Genomic DNA, 16538 nt, shown 5'->3' with positions numbered 1-16538 from the left:
GAGCAGAAATGCACCTCCATCACGTGTGAAAATGACAGCTAATTAAACATTACTTTTGTAGCATTCAAATTTTTAATAATACAGCAATACTAATTATCAATTTTTTTCTCGGACTATTGACATTCAAAAACCTGGGGGCCTTGCAAATTAATAACTGATAATTATTTTAAGAAAAAAATCGCAAAATGGGTGTCATCAGGACATTTCCTCTAAAATAATCGAAGCTGATTAGGTGTTTTGGAGCTCAATGTTGGTTTTTAAACCAAGTATTGTCCTCTTAGAGAATGGTCTTCAGCTATTCTCTAATTACATCATGGATTTGGTAAAATAAACTAATCCTAAGACCTATAATTATAATTTGATTAAAAATCTACTAAATATTTCAAATTACATACATTCTACCTAACAGTGAGAAAATATCCTGGGTATCAACAGAGGCGAGTTCATCCCGTGATGTGCCAATGATGTTTATTTTAATAATGTCTACAATTAATGTGCAGAACTAAATGATGCCAACTTGGTAGCCATATTAAATTTCCAATAATAAGATCTTGAGACTTAAAATTGGTCTGATCAAATGAGAACAGTATTTTCACTGAATCCGGGCGTGCAAGAAGTATATAACTTGTGTGTGAGAGTGATAAACAATCTCAAAGGAGAAGTCGGAGGCATGGAAATCGTCATAGGTCGTAGTTCCAGAGCGTAAGACCAAATCGAATAATCTTGAAATGAACAACCTTGGAATTCTCTAATAGACGCAGTGAAATAATAGTACTAGGCAACCGTTCAAGAGAAGGCAAATATAGGCCAATAATATAATATTTATTTTTTTAGCGACTCCATGGAAATACCATATCACGGTGAATTATGCTCAACGAAGAGGAATTGACAGGGAGTACCTTTCTGTGAAACACTACTAATATCCACATTATTCCCAGGAATAAATTGAAGTTAATCGGTTAGTATTTCAATGCCATGACAAGGTGACATTAACCAAAAATTTTAGGATACTTTTCAATTTTGAATAAAGTGAAAACAATATTTTTGCATGGGCACCTGAGTAGATATAATTACTTTCACAGCAACATAGAGCTTCAACCCGAAGGTTGTTTTATACTGCAAATTCGTGTGGAACCAATTCCAGGTTAAGCCTCAGGCATTTGAAATTTACCCATTCGTAGTTAAGGGGTATGATCATAAATGGACCCACTGAAAATCCAAGGATTTTATTAGAAAAAATAACCGCAACTAGCAAGCGACGTGCATTTATGTAGTCATCCACAATTGTACATAATATTCGAAAATTCCACAGGAGAAAAATCAGTTGCCTTCGATGACCCTAGAAAGAAAGCCTCCGTAATGACGGTGAGGTTTTCTTCAATCCCAATCTTTCCATCCCTATCGTTTCCCTGGAGTCGTCGTCGAGCTCCTATCGCGGCGGAGCCCCCTTACCCTTTTTTCCTTCCTTTGTCCTTCCCGTCCTGAGTAAACGCGGATGAAGAAGTCTTTGACTTGGTTCCATGACTTCAGAAGAGTAACCCCGCAAGCCCGCACTGGGTAGTCATTCCAACCGTCATCAGCTATCAAAGGTTAAAATTTCGTGACAAAATTTTTCTCCATCCCTTATAGTAAACCCACGAATATTACAATAAGAGATCCTCAAGTCGGCCTCATAATTTGCTGTCGCCCTTCCCGAGTTTAAATGGGTTTGCAAAACTCGCCACTTTCGTCTCTGACTGACAAATTGGTCCGAGTTTCACGGGGAAATAAGGCATAATCAGCGGTTTTAACTGAAATTTATATGCATGACGATGCGATCTATCAAATTCATAAAAGCTCAATGCTATTCCTCGCAATTACAAAAATTTTACATCAAAATATTGGAAAAATGTGGATCGCATTGTGTTCATCGTCGCGCCGCGGACAGTTTTGAAAGCCGAACAAAATGCGACCGAAGTGGAAACAGAAATAAACCTTTTGAGGGATGGAATTCGGCCTCCTCTATGCAGTCCGCTGAGTAAACCGAATGCACGAGTGCAACTGACCTCATGCCAGTGGCGGATACATATGGGGGCGCAGGGGGCGCGCCCCCCCCCTTTGCGGGGCCGCCTTCATTGCCGAACATTGTAGAACCACAATTGTAACTTTTTTATGTCATAATATGGCATTGTTTTGTATGTGTGTATAATCAGTTTACATAAAACTGTCTTAAACTTTGCATATAACTTTATTATTTTTCCGGTTATTAAAGATTACGATAAAAGTATAGGTAGCTCAAAATATCTTTTGCGCCCCCTCCCCCTTGAGTGTTTTCTGTATCCGCTACTGCCTCACAGGGGCGCAGCCAGGAATTAAGCCTGGGGAGGGCTTAGGTACAACCAATACCGGGGTGTGTGGGGGTATGGAATACCCACCATGATTAGCGGTAGGTGCGAGATAAATAAATTGCGGAATTTTAAGATAAATTGTTCAAAATGGTGAGTTTTATGGCTTTCTATGGGATATTTTCTTAAAACCTTACACTATTCTATTAGTAATATCAATCCAATTAAGTAAATTGGATTAAAATTAAGCATTTCTCTGTGCTCTGGGGGGTGTTTTAACCCCCAAACCCCCCCCCCTCGCTGCGCCACTGCTGCCTCATGCCATCCGATCGTCGATCGAATTTTTCCGCGTCTTCCTCCGCGAAGTGTGATACCCGTGTCGACCCGCGCAATCCTAGTTTCACTCGGCGCAACAACACTTCCGTCCCATCGCCTGCTGATTTCTCCTTTCGGCGACTCCCGGATGCGCGACAGTAAAAGGACCCGGGGCGGACCACGGGGGGACAGAAGACGGAATCGAAGTCTCCGGTTGCGGAGGGAGAGTCGGTGTCGAATGCAATCGTATGGGAGGACATGCACCGATCGAAGACGGCTTTCGGCGCCATCTCTCTCTTCGCTTCCTTCTTTTTCCCACGGGTTGGAGCGCGTCCTCAAATTTCATTGCGGGGGCGTCGGGAAGTTGTCGCGTTTCGCGCAAGGTGTCGCCGCGGAGGGAAAGTCATCGGGTGCCCCCCCGGGGGTCGCAATCAGCTCGCGAAAAGAAAGTCAGCCGAAAGAAATGTCGTCGACTGAGGCTAATATTAGTCCGGTTTTCGCGCGGAGACTGGATTAGTGGAACGACAGAAGCAAATGGGAGAATGGCATTTTTCTGTCGACGATCATATCCGTTCATTTATATGGTTACAACAATACATTTACAGGTTGTAATTATCTAGAGGCGCTGTGTTCGAGTTTTAGGCGTGGTCAGAATTCCGCCATCTTGGTTTGACAATTTTCGGTCTTACTGTCTGTAAAAAAAAAAGCAAGGCACCCGAGTTTGAGGAGCTCTAGCTTCTACACGAAGCAATCAATTTCAATGAAACAAAAAGCACACAAAATAGAATTTATTTCTACGTTGTGTCACTTACTTTAAAAAATCTTCGACGCCATAGTATTTCCTGTACTTAATTTTTTCTCAAAAAAGTACCCGTTTTTTTGCGCGAAAAATCAAGTTGCCCTACTTAGAGCGCTTGGTATTTCCGTAGTTTTCGTTCCATTATCTTGGGATTTTGATAGAAAAGGCCACATCTCAAACTGTGTGCAGTAGTCTCAAACAGTGTTCGCCTGTAATCAAGTATTCTATTCCTTATTTCGCCTCTGATTTGTAAAATGAAAATGCAACAATTACTTCTTGATTATATTCAGTACTTCTTGATTGGCGTCGGAGTTTTCCGATCGTTCGTCATACTACTGTGTATATTGAACTGTCCATATAGTCATATCGTGGTGATAATATATCTTCGTGAACATACGTTCGTACTATTAGTGCGACCAGTCCGCTAACTTAAGATTTCCATTGGATGTAATCTTATTAATTACCAGTAGAAGTGCAGGAGAATGGATATTTTACACTTGTAATATGTTATTTTCGGCTAAGCCAGTTGCACAGTGGAACCGTGGTGATTGACAATAATTTTTCCTTGGGAAAAGATATTCGAGGCATATTTTCACGTAGCCTTCCCATAATGACAGAAAAAAGGTTTGCTGTGCTCGTTTGCGATAGTTTATTTTAACTTAACAACGATCATGACCGAATATCACCAAATAGTTAGCATTGACTCTTATGGGATTATCGATGTTTTGGTCAAAGTAGGCGTGGCTATCCTACCCAAGCACCCCCATTCCTGCCACACTGCGTTCAACGCTCGGAACAGGTGGTGCCCTCTCCAGTATATTTATAACCTCCTTGGTTACAATGCTAATATTGGTACACCACAGCCCTCTATTTATCTCATTCTCAAGTTGATTCCTTCTGTCCCCCACGTTCTTCATCCAGTTTTCCTTCTTTATATGCTAGGGCAGAAAGAAAAGGCAATGGCTGGTTCAGGCACCATTATCGGGCGTCATTCTGATGATGATATTTTGTATCGATACCGGTCGCATGAATAATTAATTGCAGAACCTATAATTGCCTTTTTTCATGCACTATCATGGAGGAGTTCCATCATGTTTCGCCTAACAATACAGAATTCTTCATATACCCCAAGTACCTATCTCTTGGTGCTCCAGAAGGAACCCTTCCCCCTATTTTCCCTATATAATATTCCTCACGTACCTCCATTCTTACCATCTTCCAAGCTATTAACAAGATATGTTCCCTCAAACACGATTTTCTTGCGCTCTGGTCCAAAATCGTCATGTAATTCAATAGGTCGATGGTAAAATGTATTCTTTGAAAAAGTGCATTTTTTATTTAATCACTCTCTTTCAAATTGAAATATAGAAACCATGAAAGCTGTTTGCAACTTGTTAAGCCAGTAACGCTCGCAATTAGGTATAAGAATAGTGAATACCCGATTCGCACGGAAGCGCATTTGACATCGGACAAGGAACGAGATCAGTACGGGACGTCAGAAACTCTGAATCCCGATCCGCGAAAAAGTTTAGAAATGTCACATTATATCACTATTCCCGGAATTTAGAAACAGATAATAGAAAAATGATATTTTACTATTTCAAATTGAATTAGAATTCACCACGCCAAGATGTTTTGGTGTAACCCATTACTGGCGCCAAATTCGCATTCAAAGCCATTTGTTTTTAGCTATTTTGCTCCTATGAAGTAACTAGACCGATTCCTATCATCAGAAATGAAGATGTAAATTCTTTTATTTCCTTTCATACGTATACAATATGTTCTCGCTTCAGTAGCCAAGCTTTTGATGTCCCGAGTAGTTAGTGAGATGTTCTTACACAGAAACAGGATTTTACCTCGTGCTTTACCATGTTAATTCTATCCGTTTTCTTTTAAATCTTTCAAATAACGTGCAAAGTAAATGCATTTTCCTCTTTCTAGAGCTTTTCTATATCTTCGTTGTCTCACCGATCACCGGCCCCATTCAACTACCATGAGCTGAAAATGGTCATTTCGAGACAGATTATGAAGCTAGACAAAACGAGAAAGGCCTAACAATTTCAACCCGGAAGACGGCATCAAAATTAGCCAAGACTGGAAAAGAGTCGGAAAACATTCTCCAGCTGGTAACAATAGCAGAGACGGTGCCCACTTACAATTATTCCATTCCCAATTGTTTTCCTTCAAGGAAGTACATACATAATACCAGTCATTACCCCAATCCAGGGACGCGATATGGCTAATTAGGAATGAAAATAGTCCTAGGTACGAAACAGGAGTAGATGGGAAAAAACTATAAAATAGTCGATTTACTTCAATCCCAACAGTGTTATCTAAAATTTTCGTAAAAGCTGTAACATCGGGGATTACGCTTCAGAAACCTACTAAAAATGTTCTTTAATATGGAAGATATCCAAAACGGTAACTTAAGTTTCAAGCTCATGGCTGGCTGGTATGCCTTGGCTAAGAATCATTTTCTAAACTAATCAAATTAGGCATTAACTCTGAAATGTCAGACCTCACAGTGTAAAACCCAGCGATAACCGACAATATCAGGCTAAGAACTAAAAGGGATTTTGCTAATAACGGTGAATATCGTGCAGAATGACGTTATAATTATCAACTGTGCTCATGTAGGGACCAACCACGCCGTTTGGTAAAATTTCTCACTTTTCCTGTGTATTTTGTCAAGTTACCATTGCCTGCCCTTCCAAGCAATCATCAAACCATTCTACTCAAACATATTTATTGAAAAATACAGAAAATTTGTTCGCTAAATGAGTCACTAATTATCCCATACTTCATGATATACCATACAAATTACATGTATTATAGGGGCAATTTTCTACCAGCACTATTACGCAGAGTCAAAATGTCGTAATGCAACGTAGCGAAGTCTCAAGAATCATGTTTGATCAGATGACCGAGAAGCTAGTTAAAGCCCTCTTATGACTACCTAATAAGTCTACAAGTCCTACTCAGTAGGCAATGCTTCCACTTGACCGCCGTAGAGTAAAAGGGACATTGGTTGGCAAATACCTCTTTACAAAGCGATAGAACCCTCATTAAGCTATTTTCACATGCAACAGGGATACAGGGCCCATTTGATTTGCATTTTTTCTGATGAGGAGCGACCATTGGGCGGAGGTTCCACCTTCTCTCCCGCGAAAAAGAGCGTCGCCACTATCGCCCACGCCTTTGTTTGTTTTGCTCATCGCCATGGTAACTCAACAACTCCCATGGCCTTTTACGGCGCCAGTTATCACGAGAGTCGCCGCCAGCGACTCGTAAAAATATTGCAGAACCTTCTCTTCGGCTTTTAGAAAGCATTTTGCAAATGAGTAAATACAGGGCACTCGCCATTGAGGCATAAAATGCGTAGCCTTGGCAAAATTGGCTGGTAAATTACGCAAGGGATAACATGGACACTAATTTAATGATACGATCCTACAACGCATCACTCACTCAGTACTTCCTACCAAAGTGTTAGTTTTGATAAATGAACCACAGGTGTATGCATTTAAGGCATTCAAGGTGTGGACAGTGGCGTAGCCAGGAATTTCGATCGGGAGGGGGGGGGGGTCCAAAACCAGGGGGGTAAATTTTTGAAAAACCGGGCACTAAGTAATGGTTTTAAATCTAATTTTAACACTTTTCATAATCGAAAAAACGTAATTTGTTAAAGAAAAATTTTGTAAATTCCTGATTTTTCAATGTTTTGTTTTCTTTTATGAAGGACAATTTTTGTGTTTTTATATTTCGGGGGGGGGGGGTCCTCATCTTGAGACATGATGGCTACATGAAAACAATCGTAGAAGGACAGGTGGACGGAATTAGGGCAAGGGACGGCCCAGAATGAGTCACATAGGATAGGTCGTTAAGGATTCAAAAGAGAAGAAATAAGTCGCTAAGAAAAATCTTGCTTGTAGGAGAGCGGAATGGAGAGCAGCATCAAACCAATCTTAGAATTTTTGATTTATGATAATGATGATGAAAATTATTGAAAATATTATGATTTTCAAATAAAATTTCGAAAAAAGTTTATGTTTTATATATGGGTATTTTTCCGCCAGTTGATGAAGTAGAAGACCATATTTTAGAATCTTTATAAGTTATTCCACATATCTCATCAGAGCCTCCTTAAGTTCTACAAGTCCAATTCAGCCATTGATAACTTAAAACTGTCCATGGTAACACTAACGGTCATTCAAATACACACCTATATTTTAAATTTTTTTCGAATCCTTGCGACACTTACGGAAATTCAAGGCTCGGAACACTTAAAAACATTTCAAGATGGACATTTTTCACTCCTCTCATCCCCACTTGATAGTCCACATACTATGGCGTCAAAAAATGGACTTTAATACTTATTGTTAGGATTCTTCCACTGCTCTAGCAGTTGAAAAAGTTCCTCGGCATCATAGCAAACACATGAATCATTGGCGCATTCTCACGTCTCCGCGAATTCTAAGGGCGCCACACTCCGAAAACGACGCCAACTGAATACGGAATTCGGAAGCCTGTTTCATGTGAGGACCTCTCTCGACTTGTTTAAATTATTCCCACGCATTCATGAGTGTCGACATAGGATATTGCCTTGCTCAGTTCATTGGTATTTCTAGGCGGCCATTAGGATTCTTTTCACGCGCATGATTCAACAAAGCCTGCTGGCAAACAAAGGACGGTGACGATCATTGAGCCAGTATAAAAAATGTATCGCTGACTTCGCTCATGCTTTCGTTCAAGTATTTGCGATTGAATTTTGAATTATTACTATTTTTAAACATACGCAAACATGCACTATTGCATTCCATTTTCGGGCGTACGTCTGCGTGCTTAATATTTAAACTCGACGTTTCGTTCCTCCTGCTGGGAGACCCATCTTGAGATATGATGTCTCCTGACCGCAGGAGACATCATATCTCATATATTTTCAAAGGAGAACCACTGCAGTTGGGAGGCAGGAATATATTGTGCCTTTCCACTGTTTGTCTCCCGTTTTGTGGGCAGGCTGTTTTTGGTCCGTTTTTCACGTTTTTTCCCCCAACTGTACGCAATGTCGAGCTACAGCGTTGGGACCAAATCTAAAATGCGCGTGCAGAGATTCTGCGTCAAACTCACCAAACCATATCACTGTAAGACTTGGTACGACTGAGATACTCCCAGGAGTGTGACCGTGCAAAATGCAGACAGAATGACACGCAACAAACTTAATGTATTTGGATACAGGAAAATTTTCACAGAGTTCTATTCTTCACTATTTTAATGTCAAGATGGAAGCTTTAGTATAAATCAGTAATAAGACATAAAAAAAGACCAAAGGGGAAGATATACATATTTATAGTGGGTGAAAAATCGCATCCAATTTCAAATGAATCAAACCTCATTGTCCACTGTGAGTAACTCAAATTAACCAAGCACTTTGGAGGGCGAGCCGCGGACTCGGCGGTTTCAGGAGTCGATTGCTGCCTGGCACGCCATCCGATCGAGATAGCTCATCTCTCCGCGCTCTTGCACATTAAGCGAACCCCTTGAAAGAGCCGCTTTCTCTTCTCCTTAAGCTTAACAGCACACGAAGGAATGACTCGGGCGAGATGGACTGACGAAAGACCTCCTCCGCTTGACACAAGTTATGCCAATATGGACGACTGTTTGGGGTGTACTCAGAATGCAAAAAATTGACGAAGAGGGTTCCACCGAAAAAAATATATTTGTCATTTCACAACACCCAGCCAAGCATACCCTTCTTAATTTGTTCGACCGACTATTGTAAAAAAATAAAATGCTTTCCTGAAAAAAAATAAGTGGCATTCCAAAATCTGTAAATTTCTAATAGCATTATGTGAACCATCGACCGTGCACGCAACAAATTTAGATATTCTTTTAAATTTAATTTAATTAAAAGTTATAATCTATCATAATGCTCTAATCAATATAAAATATTTTAGTAACTAAAAATGGCGTCAAAATCTGTTTCAAAACCCGAAAAAAAATTTAACTTGAAAACACTAATATTGCGCCTGACGCAATGATTTTTGCATCCATTTACATAATCTTCCGATACCTTTTTACATCGAACAAAGTTCTCTCGAAAAGCATTTTTTTTTTCAAATAATTATTGTGCAGAGAAATTTTGGAATTGAAATTTTACTTTGAATTCGGAATTGTACGTGAAAGACTTTGAGCCTCGTACGGTTAGCCTTTTTTGAGAAAAAAATACGAGTCTGTTTGTACTGTTCTGTATCACTATATTTGCGGGAGGTTTACTTACATATTATGTGCGAAGCGAGGTATTTAGTTATTAAATTACGAGGAAAAGGGAGGCAACCACCCTAAAATCCTGTGGAAATAGACAAATAATTACATAAACGTGGTTTTACAACGCAAGTATTTAAATTTCTATTAACAAATCACTCAAAATCACCCTTCAGGCACTAAAACACGTAGTCAGTCGCCCCTCCCCTCTTTGTGATAATTTTACAAATTACCATTCCAGACATACGAATTTTCACCTATGCTAAATCTCTACCGTCAAAATTCCAAAACACACGAAAAGTTGTTGTATAGTCACTGGTCACTTTGACTATCCTCCTTAAGTAGGATTTCCCTGAGTTCGGCCGTTTGACATTTTGACTGATGTATTTATTAGACAAGATATGATAGGCATGCGATGTCATCCTGCTCCACTAAACATCTAAGAAGTCATATAAATATGTGCATAAAACAATATAACAACTTACCAGCTAATATAAAACAAGAGGACAGACTTAGTGTATTTAAGAGAAAGTTTCTGTAACACTAGTTTATTGTTTTTTAGTTAGTTACTCGAACTTCTTGGTCATGAGGGTTTTTTATAGTATTAATGAATATCTCACGATGACGTTTTACAGCCATTTTTTATACCACATTCTTTTCTGACGTGTCTTATACGCTTACTTGATGCTTCATTTTGTACAGTGTCCTTTGGATCAATAAATTATTATATTATTAATGCAATTTAATTCATCAATACCATGATTTACGGATTAAGATCGGCGGCATTTTTTGTGTGTTTACAAATGTGTGAGTTAAATAAAATTATTTCGTAATTCCGCATGAATTTATCGAACAAGAACTAGGTCCAACCGTTACTCGCCATTATCAGAAAATTAATTTATAGATAAATACCCGAATTTTTCTCTGGATTAAAATTTGATGCATAATTTCTCTTTTTCATCTTGTTTTGGATCTTCCTGTCCACTGCCTCTCAAACTTATCTGAATTCATATTAATTGTTTTTTGCTTGCATGACTTACAATACGTTTTCAATTACTCTCTCGTCTTTCTATTCACTATCCTCTAAGTTTATTCTTTAAATAAATGCATAAAGTATTTATGGTTTTTTAAATCGGCGGCAAATGCCACTACCCTTTCCAAGCTATATGTTCCTTTCAGTCGATAAGTAATGCTCTCAATCACCGCTCTGTATTCTTTTGTATTCGTAAAAAAAGGCAAGCACAAGTTTTTTTTTCTGTTATCTTTATTCCTCTGCCTAAAAGCTTCCTTTGATTCCTGAGGTAGGTGTCTCGAGAAGATTCAACTGTTGTTTTTGTACTCAGAGTGTCAATTTTGAGGCAGTATTGGGTAAATCCGAAATTACTAGAGATTTTAGAATTTTTTAAGCAATTTCGAGGAAACTTTGCGGATATTTTGGTAAAAGTGAGAGATGAGAATTAATTCCCGATCCTTGTGCTATTTTCATTCAACATCTCTCGTTTACAGTGGCTCATTTTCAAAAATTTTAGAGCATTTCGTCAACTATTGATTGGGACATTAATAAAAATTTATCAAGGAAAAATTAATAAGTATTCCGAGGATTCACGAATATGAAATTGGATGTTATGACACTATGATATAGTGCGCAGTGAGTAAAGGGATCATCATAGTCACGTTTTATCATTGGGGAAACAATTCTTTCCTGGATATCCTAGTAGAATGCAGTCTTCGTGATGGTACGAGATTCTTTGTCATGAAGGACGATGCATCGCCGTAGTACATTTCCTGTTTGTTCTCTACATGCAGTACCGGATTTACTCAAAGGCAGAAGAGCATCACTTATTCATTCTCGACCATTTATTTCAAATTGCCTGAAAGTTAGATTAAAATCACTCTTCATTCAAAATACCTCCGGTTGCCGACGTCCTTGAGGCAATAAAGTTCGAAGGAAAAGGGTTTCATCACATGGGTCGTAATTAACTTGCGTTACGCCTTCTGACTCACAATTTATGGTGCATTATCGAATTCGGCTATCTGTTAATAGAGACAGTCCATTTGAACAGAATATTAATACGCAAATGTTCAGCAGGTAAAGTGCTGGCGTAATTAGCTGTAAATTATCCTATATCATGTTGCGCCGTTAGTCGGAAATGTCATTTTGATGAGCTATTTCATTATTCTGTTTTAATAAATTCTGACCTTTTTTGAAAAATGGAGGTCACACTGCTCCAAATGTGAAGTTGAATGGAAAATTTAAATCAAGGGCATGAATTATAAGCTTTGGGAATTATTGATTTCTCTCACTTTTACTTTGAAAATGAATGTATATTTCAAAGAAATTTTTTGAGTCTGTTTGTGAATATTAATTTAAGAATCCATAAGTAGGTCGATAGCAATTCAGTAGCAGATAAAATGACGAAGGCTACTGCTAGTTTCGGAAAGGAAGCCCATAGAATGGTCGAGACATGTTTTTGATTATTAATATTTACTTTGGAAATAGATAGATATTTTCCCGAGCCGCATAATGTTTTGAGTAGCTTCACACCCCGTGCTATTTTGATTGTGCGTGATTAACTAAAAGCTTCCTTTTTCCATTGAACTGTTTGTCCAAAAAAAAACTTTATCCTCTTATTGCAAAAATTCGAAGAGTAAGTAAGAGTGAGTAATAAATAATACTTTGCTATGCTATGAGAAAATTCATCACGTTTTCAATGAGATAAATTATAATTTGGATGTTTCACAATGTAAACTTTGATCGCGTCGTTCGTCGCGTTCGTAGCATAATTACGCCGCATGGTGACCAAGTGATGCTCAGATCTACGCAACGAAACTGGTTGCAAATACGATACCTCCACGGCACAGACGCTCAACAATCGCCCAAGTAGTACTAGATGAGCGGATTTGATTCGGTGGGCCATTGTTGAGCGTTTTTGCAATGTAATCGAATACATTATTATCTCAGAATACATTTAAAAATAATGTTTGGAATGTGTATAGTAATATATCATTCCTTCTTTTACTTACAAGGATCCTTGACCGACGGAGAAATATTTAATTAACGTTTAAGTAATAATAATTCACTTCAAATTGTTTTATTTTTTATCGAAAGTTGGTGAAGTCTTTTATAATCAGAAAAATGGTGATGGCAGTAATTTTTTTAGTATATACCTAAAGGATTGTGGTTATAAGTGAGAGACTTGGAAATAATTTCGATGAAAGGTAGATTTTAATGGAAAATCCGGTAACATTCTGGAGAAAATATAGCTAAAACGATGAAGCGCTAAAGCTGAAATAGACTAAGGAAAATTGTAATGACCGTAACAAATAATTATAGTGATATATTACTGGTTAGTATCCGGAGAGGATAAAAAATTCAGTTTTTATTCAATTATTCCTTCCATAATTATTTCGATCTTAACCCTCCAATTCTCATTCTTATTGAGTATCACTCTTGTCCTCTCCACTCTAATAACGTCAATATTCCCAATTAGTGTTCTACTTATCATCAATAGCTATGAGCCACGTATTGAATATTTTATTGCTCAATAGGCTATCAGTGGAAAATTTAAATGGAAGATTTGTTGCGAAGGAAAACACTACATACATCGCTTGATGCATTGGTGGGACTTATCGGTATTATTTCTATAATTTACGCAATAGGAGGGCAAAGCGCTTATTTTAACTCTGGCTCCTGCATTTATTTCTTTTCTGCTTGAGAAAGAAAATATTTTGTCGTTCGCGTCTCTTTGTCTATGTATGATACGGTCGCCTCCGATGCTTTGGCTTTCGGAACATTTAGGTGGATTCAGCTAGTCAGAAACGACTAAGCAGCATTTTTTTCAGCATGGCTATTTGCTAATGAAAAAAGGATTATTTTTATGCAACCATGATTACGTAAATGTTAGTGGAAGCTAACCTCGACCTTCAGGCGTTCGAGTGTATCGTCAAATGTGAAGATATTGTAAAGTGGAAAAATTGACATGAAATTAGGCAGTGATAGAATTTATTGACCGTTACTGGGTAGGAACTTTGTTTGTATCCCCTAAAACATTTCTGAGGAAATATCCTTAAATACACTGTTTCTTTGAACCATTTATTTACGAAAATTATGATGGCACACCCGTACATTTTTTTACTTATTCTGTTATCCTGCACATTCAATCTTTTCGGTTAAAAAAAATGCGCATATTAATGTCTTAAATATTATCTATGTAAAAATACTTTTTAATTATGTTTTAAAGTACCCTTTTTTCCATAGCTGGTTTCATATATTTCGCCGCCCTACTGCCCGAGATGTATTTCCTGCGGACGACGACCTAATCCACCCGCTCGGATAGGATTTTACCCAAATTTTGGAACGTATGATCGGCATAAGTTATTTTGTGGATATATACTCACGCATTCGCAGAAATTGGGATATATTGATTCCGTGGATGATGTTGCCTCGGCGCTTTGTCATACCGTAGCAGACATCTTTCTGGTAAATAATACTTAAAATGCGAAAGCGAATACTAGAAAGGAGTGACCGCAAGTGATATTTATCGCAAAAAATATAATTAAAAAGTCGGCGATGCAATCATTATTTCCCATTGTGTTCCGGTTTAAGGACTATGACAGAGTTTTTTCATTGGCTACATTTTCATTTATTTGCCTTTGTCCAATTTCGTGGGATACCCGAATCCTTTTGGAGGCACCGCCATACAGTTATACTCTTATAATTATTCAACACTAGGAGTATTTAATCTAACCTTGAATTCATATCGATTTAAACGTCCACTGTTAAAGTAAGGTCATTCGAGGAAAATATCGAACTCTTTAGGGCTGGGGATAATGATCCAATCATAATTTTTCAGCTTCTGTAAATGCGAAATCAACGCTAACCAAAACATTGCAAAAGGGTTGCATTAGCTCCTCCTCGCAAAAACTCACCGACAGGGCAGGGGAAGCAAGTTGCTGGCTTGTAGCGATGGTATGGGTCGTATCCAGGATCCACGCCACCGTAACCGAAGTCATCATCGTAGTAATAGTAATCCCCGTAAGCGGACTGCATCCAGTACTCGGCGTCCAGATCCTCACCCCCGTCATAGCTGTACAGTCTCTCGTTCTGGAAGTCCTCCTCTTCGAATCCCGCGATGTCGTAATAGCAGTTGCTTGTCTTCCGCGAAGAAGCCTTGGTAGGCTCCGGCGGGGACAGAGAAGTTACCGGCGGATCGCCGACCACCGACAGCCGTTTTACGTACAGCTCGTTCTCCAGGTCCCAAGGGTCCACATAGTCTGAGTCTGCCACCGTGGACCCACGGGCCTTGCTGCGGCGTTTGACCCTGGCGCCGACGGCGGAGGAGCGGCTTACAGGAGACATGTTTAAGTTTGGCCCTCGCTGTCTCGACTAAAAACCCTCGAAGCTCTCCTTCGCTATTATTATTACACGGTCACTTTGCTCGTATCCTTGCGATCAGGGAGGCTACGACGAACTACAAAATGTGAGTGATTTCACGAAGGAAAGAGAGGGTTCGAGCACAGGTGTCCGCCCCGATAAGGGTCGGGGGAAAGTACTCCAAATCGAGCCTCTTTTTAGCGTTCGGGTAAAAAGGGCTGATCCGGGAAATTTCACGCTGCTATACCACACTTCACTAATCAACCACTTCAGGATTTGAGAGCCAAAACAATTGCTTAAAAAAAATCAACGCCAGCAGACCACTGTGGAGAAGAGATTAACGAAACTTGGTGAACGGAAGTTAACTATCGGGAGCAGATCTTCTAACCTACAGGTGACTTTTATTTCAACACGAGCGGGAAGAGGGCAACTTTTGCGCCTGCGAGTGACGGCAAAACTCACATCACGTCGCAATAACTTTGAAGCGGTCCCAGGGGCTCACAGAAGACGCAATTAAAACAAATATACATCACTGTAGAAAGCATATAAGGGGTGACAACACAGGAGGAGTGTCGGCTAACGCTCATAAATGGTCTTGGAGAAGGTAAAGATCTCCAGAACCACGGTCCTCTGATGACCAAGGAAGTAATATTCGGTCAAGTCGCGCGGCAGTTCTCTCACATGGGAGTCGGAAATCTTGCGGTAAGAGTAGCCGCCTAGCGTGTCTTCGCAGCGGCGGCCGGCGCGATACTGACGAGCCGTTGTCGGGAGAGGGCGAAGGAAGGGGCCGCGAGTAGATTTCACCGGCCCCCCTCCCCTACCGCCCGAGTAACTCATTCCTTTACCGGCGGCGGCCGTGTTGACTGTAGCGTAACAGGTGGGCGGGTGAAGATAGGGACGGAGAAATATGCATATTCAGGCCATAGATATACTCGGATCTAGGCGTTTCTCCGATACCTGAGGGTACCGGAAACTCACCTGGACCAACTGATATATTTTGGCTAACAAAAAGTACGTAAGTATTCGAAATATATCGACTAACGATAATAATTTGGCTTTCCATGTCACGCATTTTGGAAATTATTTAAAAATCGGCATAGGTCCTCATGGTGATGTTTAAAGCAAGTAGGTTATAATTAAAACACACGAACAATTTTGGCATTAAACGAATATATGGAATATGTGACTAAAAAAATAATAGAAAAAACCAAAATTGGGGTCTGGATACAATTATCGACAAAGAATAATATGTATATGGGGAGATATACAGCAGGATCTTATTCTGGAAGGAGGGCAGCAAATAGGATATTGTGAAGAGTATAAAAATCTAGAGATGCACATTGCAGAAAACAAAAAGATGGAGGCAGCCTTCAAGGAAAGATGCAATGAAGGGAAAAAAAGGCAAGGGCACTTCTGAATAAGTTGTTATGGGACCAGAATATATCCAAGGAAAATAAAAAGAGGATAT

The 16538-nt window shown here is 39.3% G+C and overlaps 1 protein-coding gene across 1 annotated transcript in view; it reads right to left on the bottom strand.

Annotated features, from left to right (window-relative positions):
• LOC124158582 overlaps positions 1-15816 on the bottom strand; it is a 157505-nt gene extending 141689 nt beyond the window's left edge. Inside the window, exon 1 of the mRNA XM_046533744.1 lies at positions 14626-15816. Within this exon, the coding sequence (XP_046389700.1) occupies positions 14626-15055 (430 nt within the window). The 5' untranslated portion in view covers positions 15056-15816. The remainder of the gene's footprint in view (positions 1-14625) is intronic.
• Between the last annotated feature and the right edge of the window lie 722 nt (positions 15817-16538).

This window comes from Ischnura elegans, chromosome 5 (assembly GCF_921293095.1).
Source record: "Ischnura elegans chromosome 5, ioIscEleg1.1, whole genome shotgun sequence".
Taxonomy (NCBI): Eukaryota; Metazoa; Arthropoda; class Insecta; order Odonata; family Coenagrionidae; genus Ischnura; species Ischnura elegans.
This window is presented reverse-complemented; position numbering and strand designations above follow the sequence as displayed.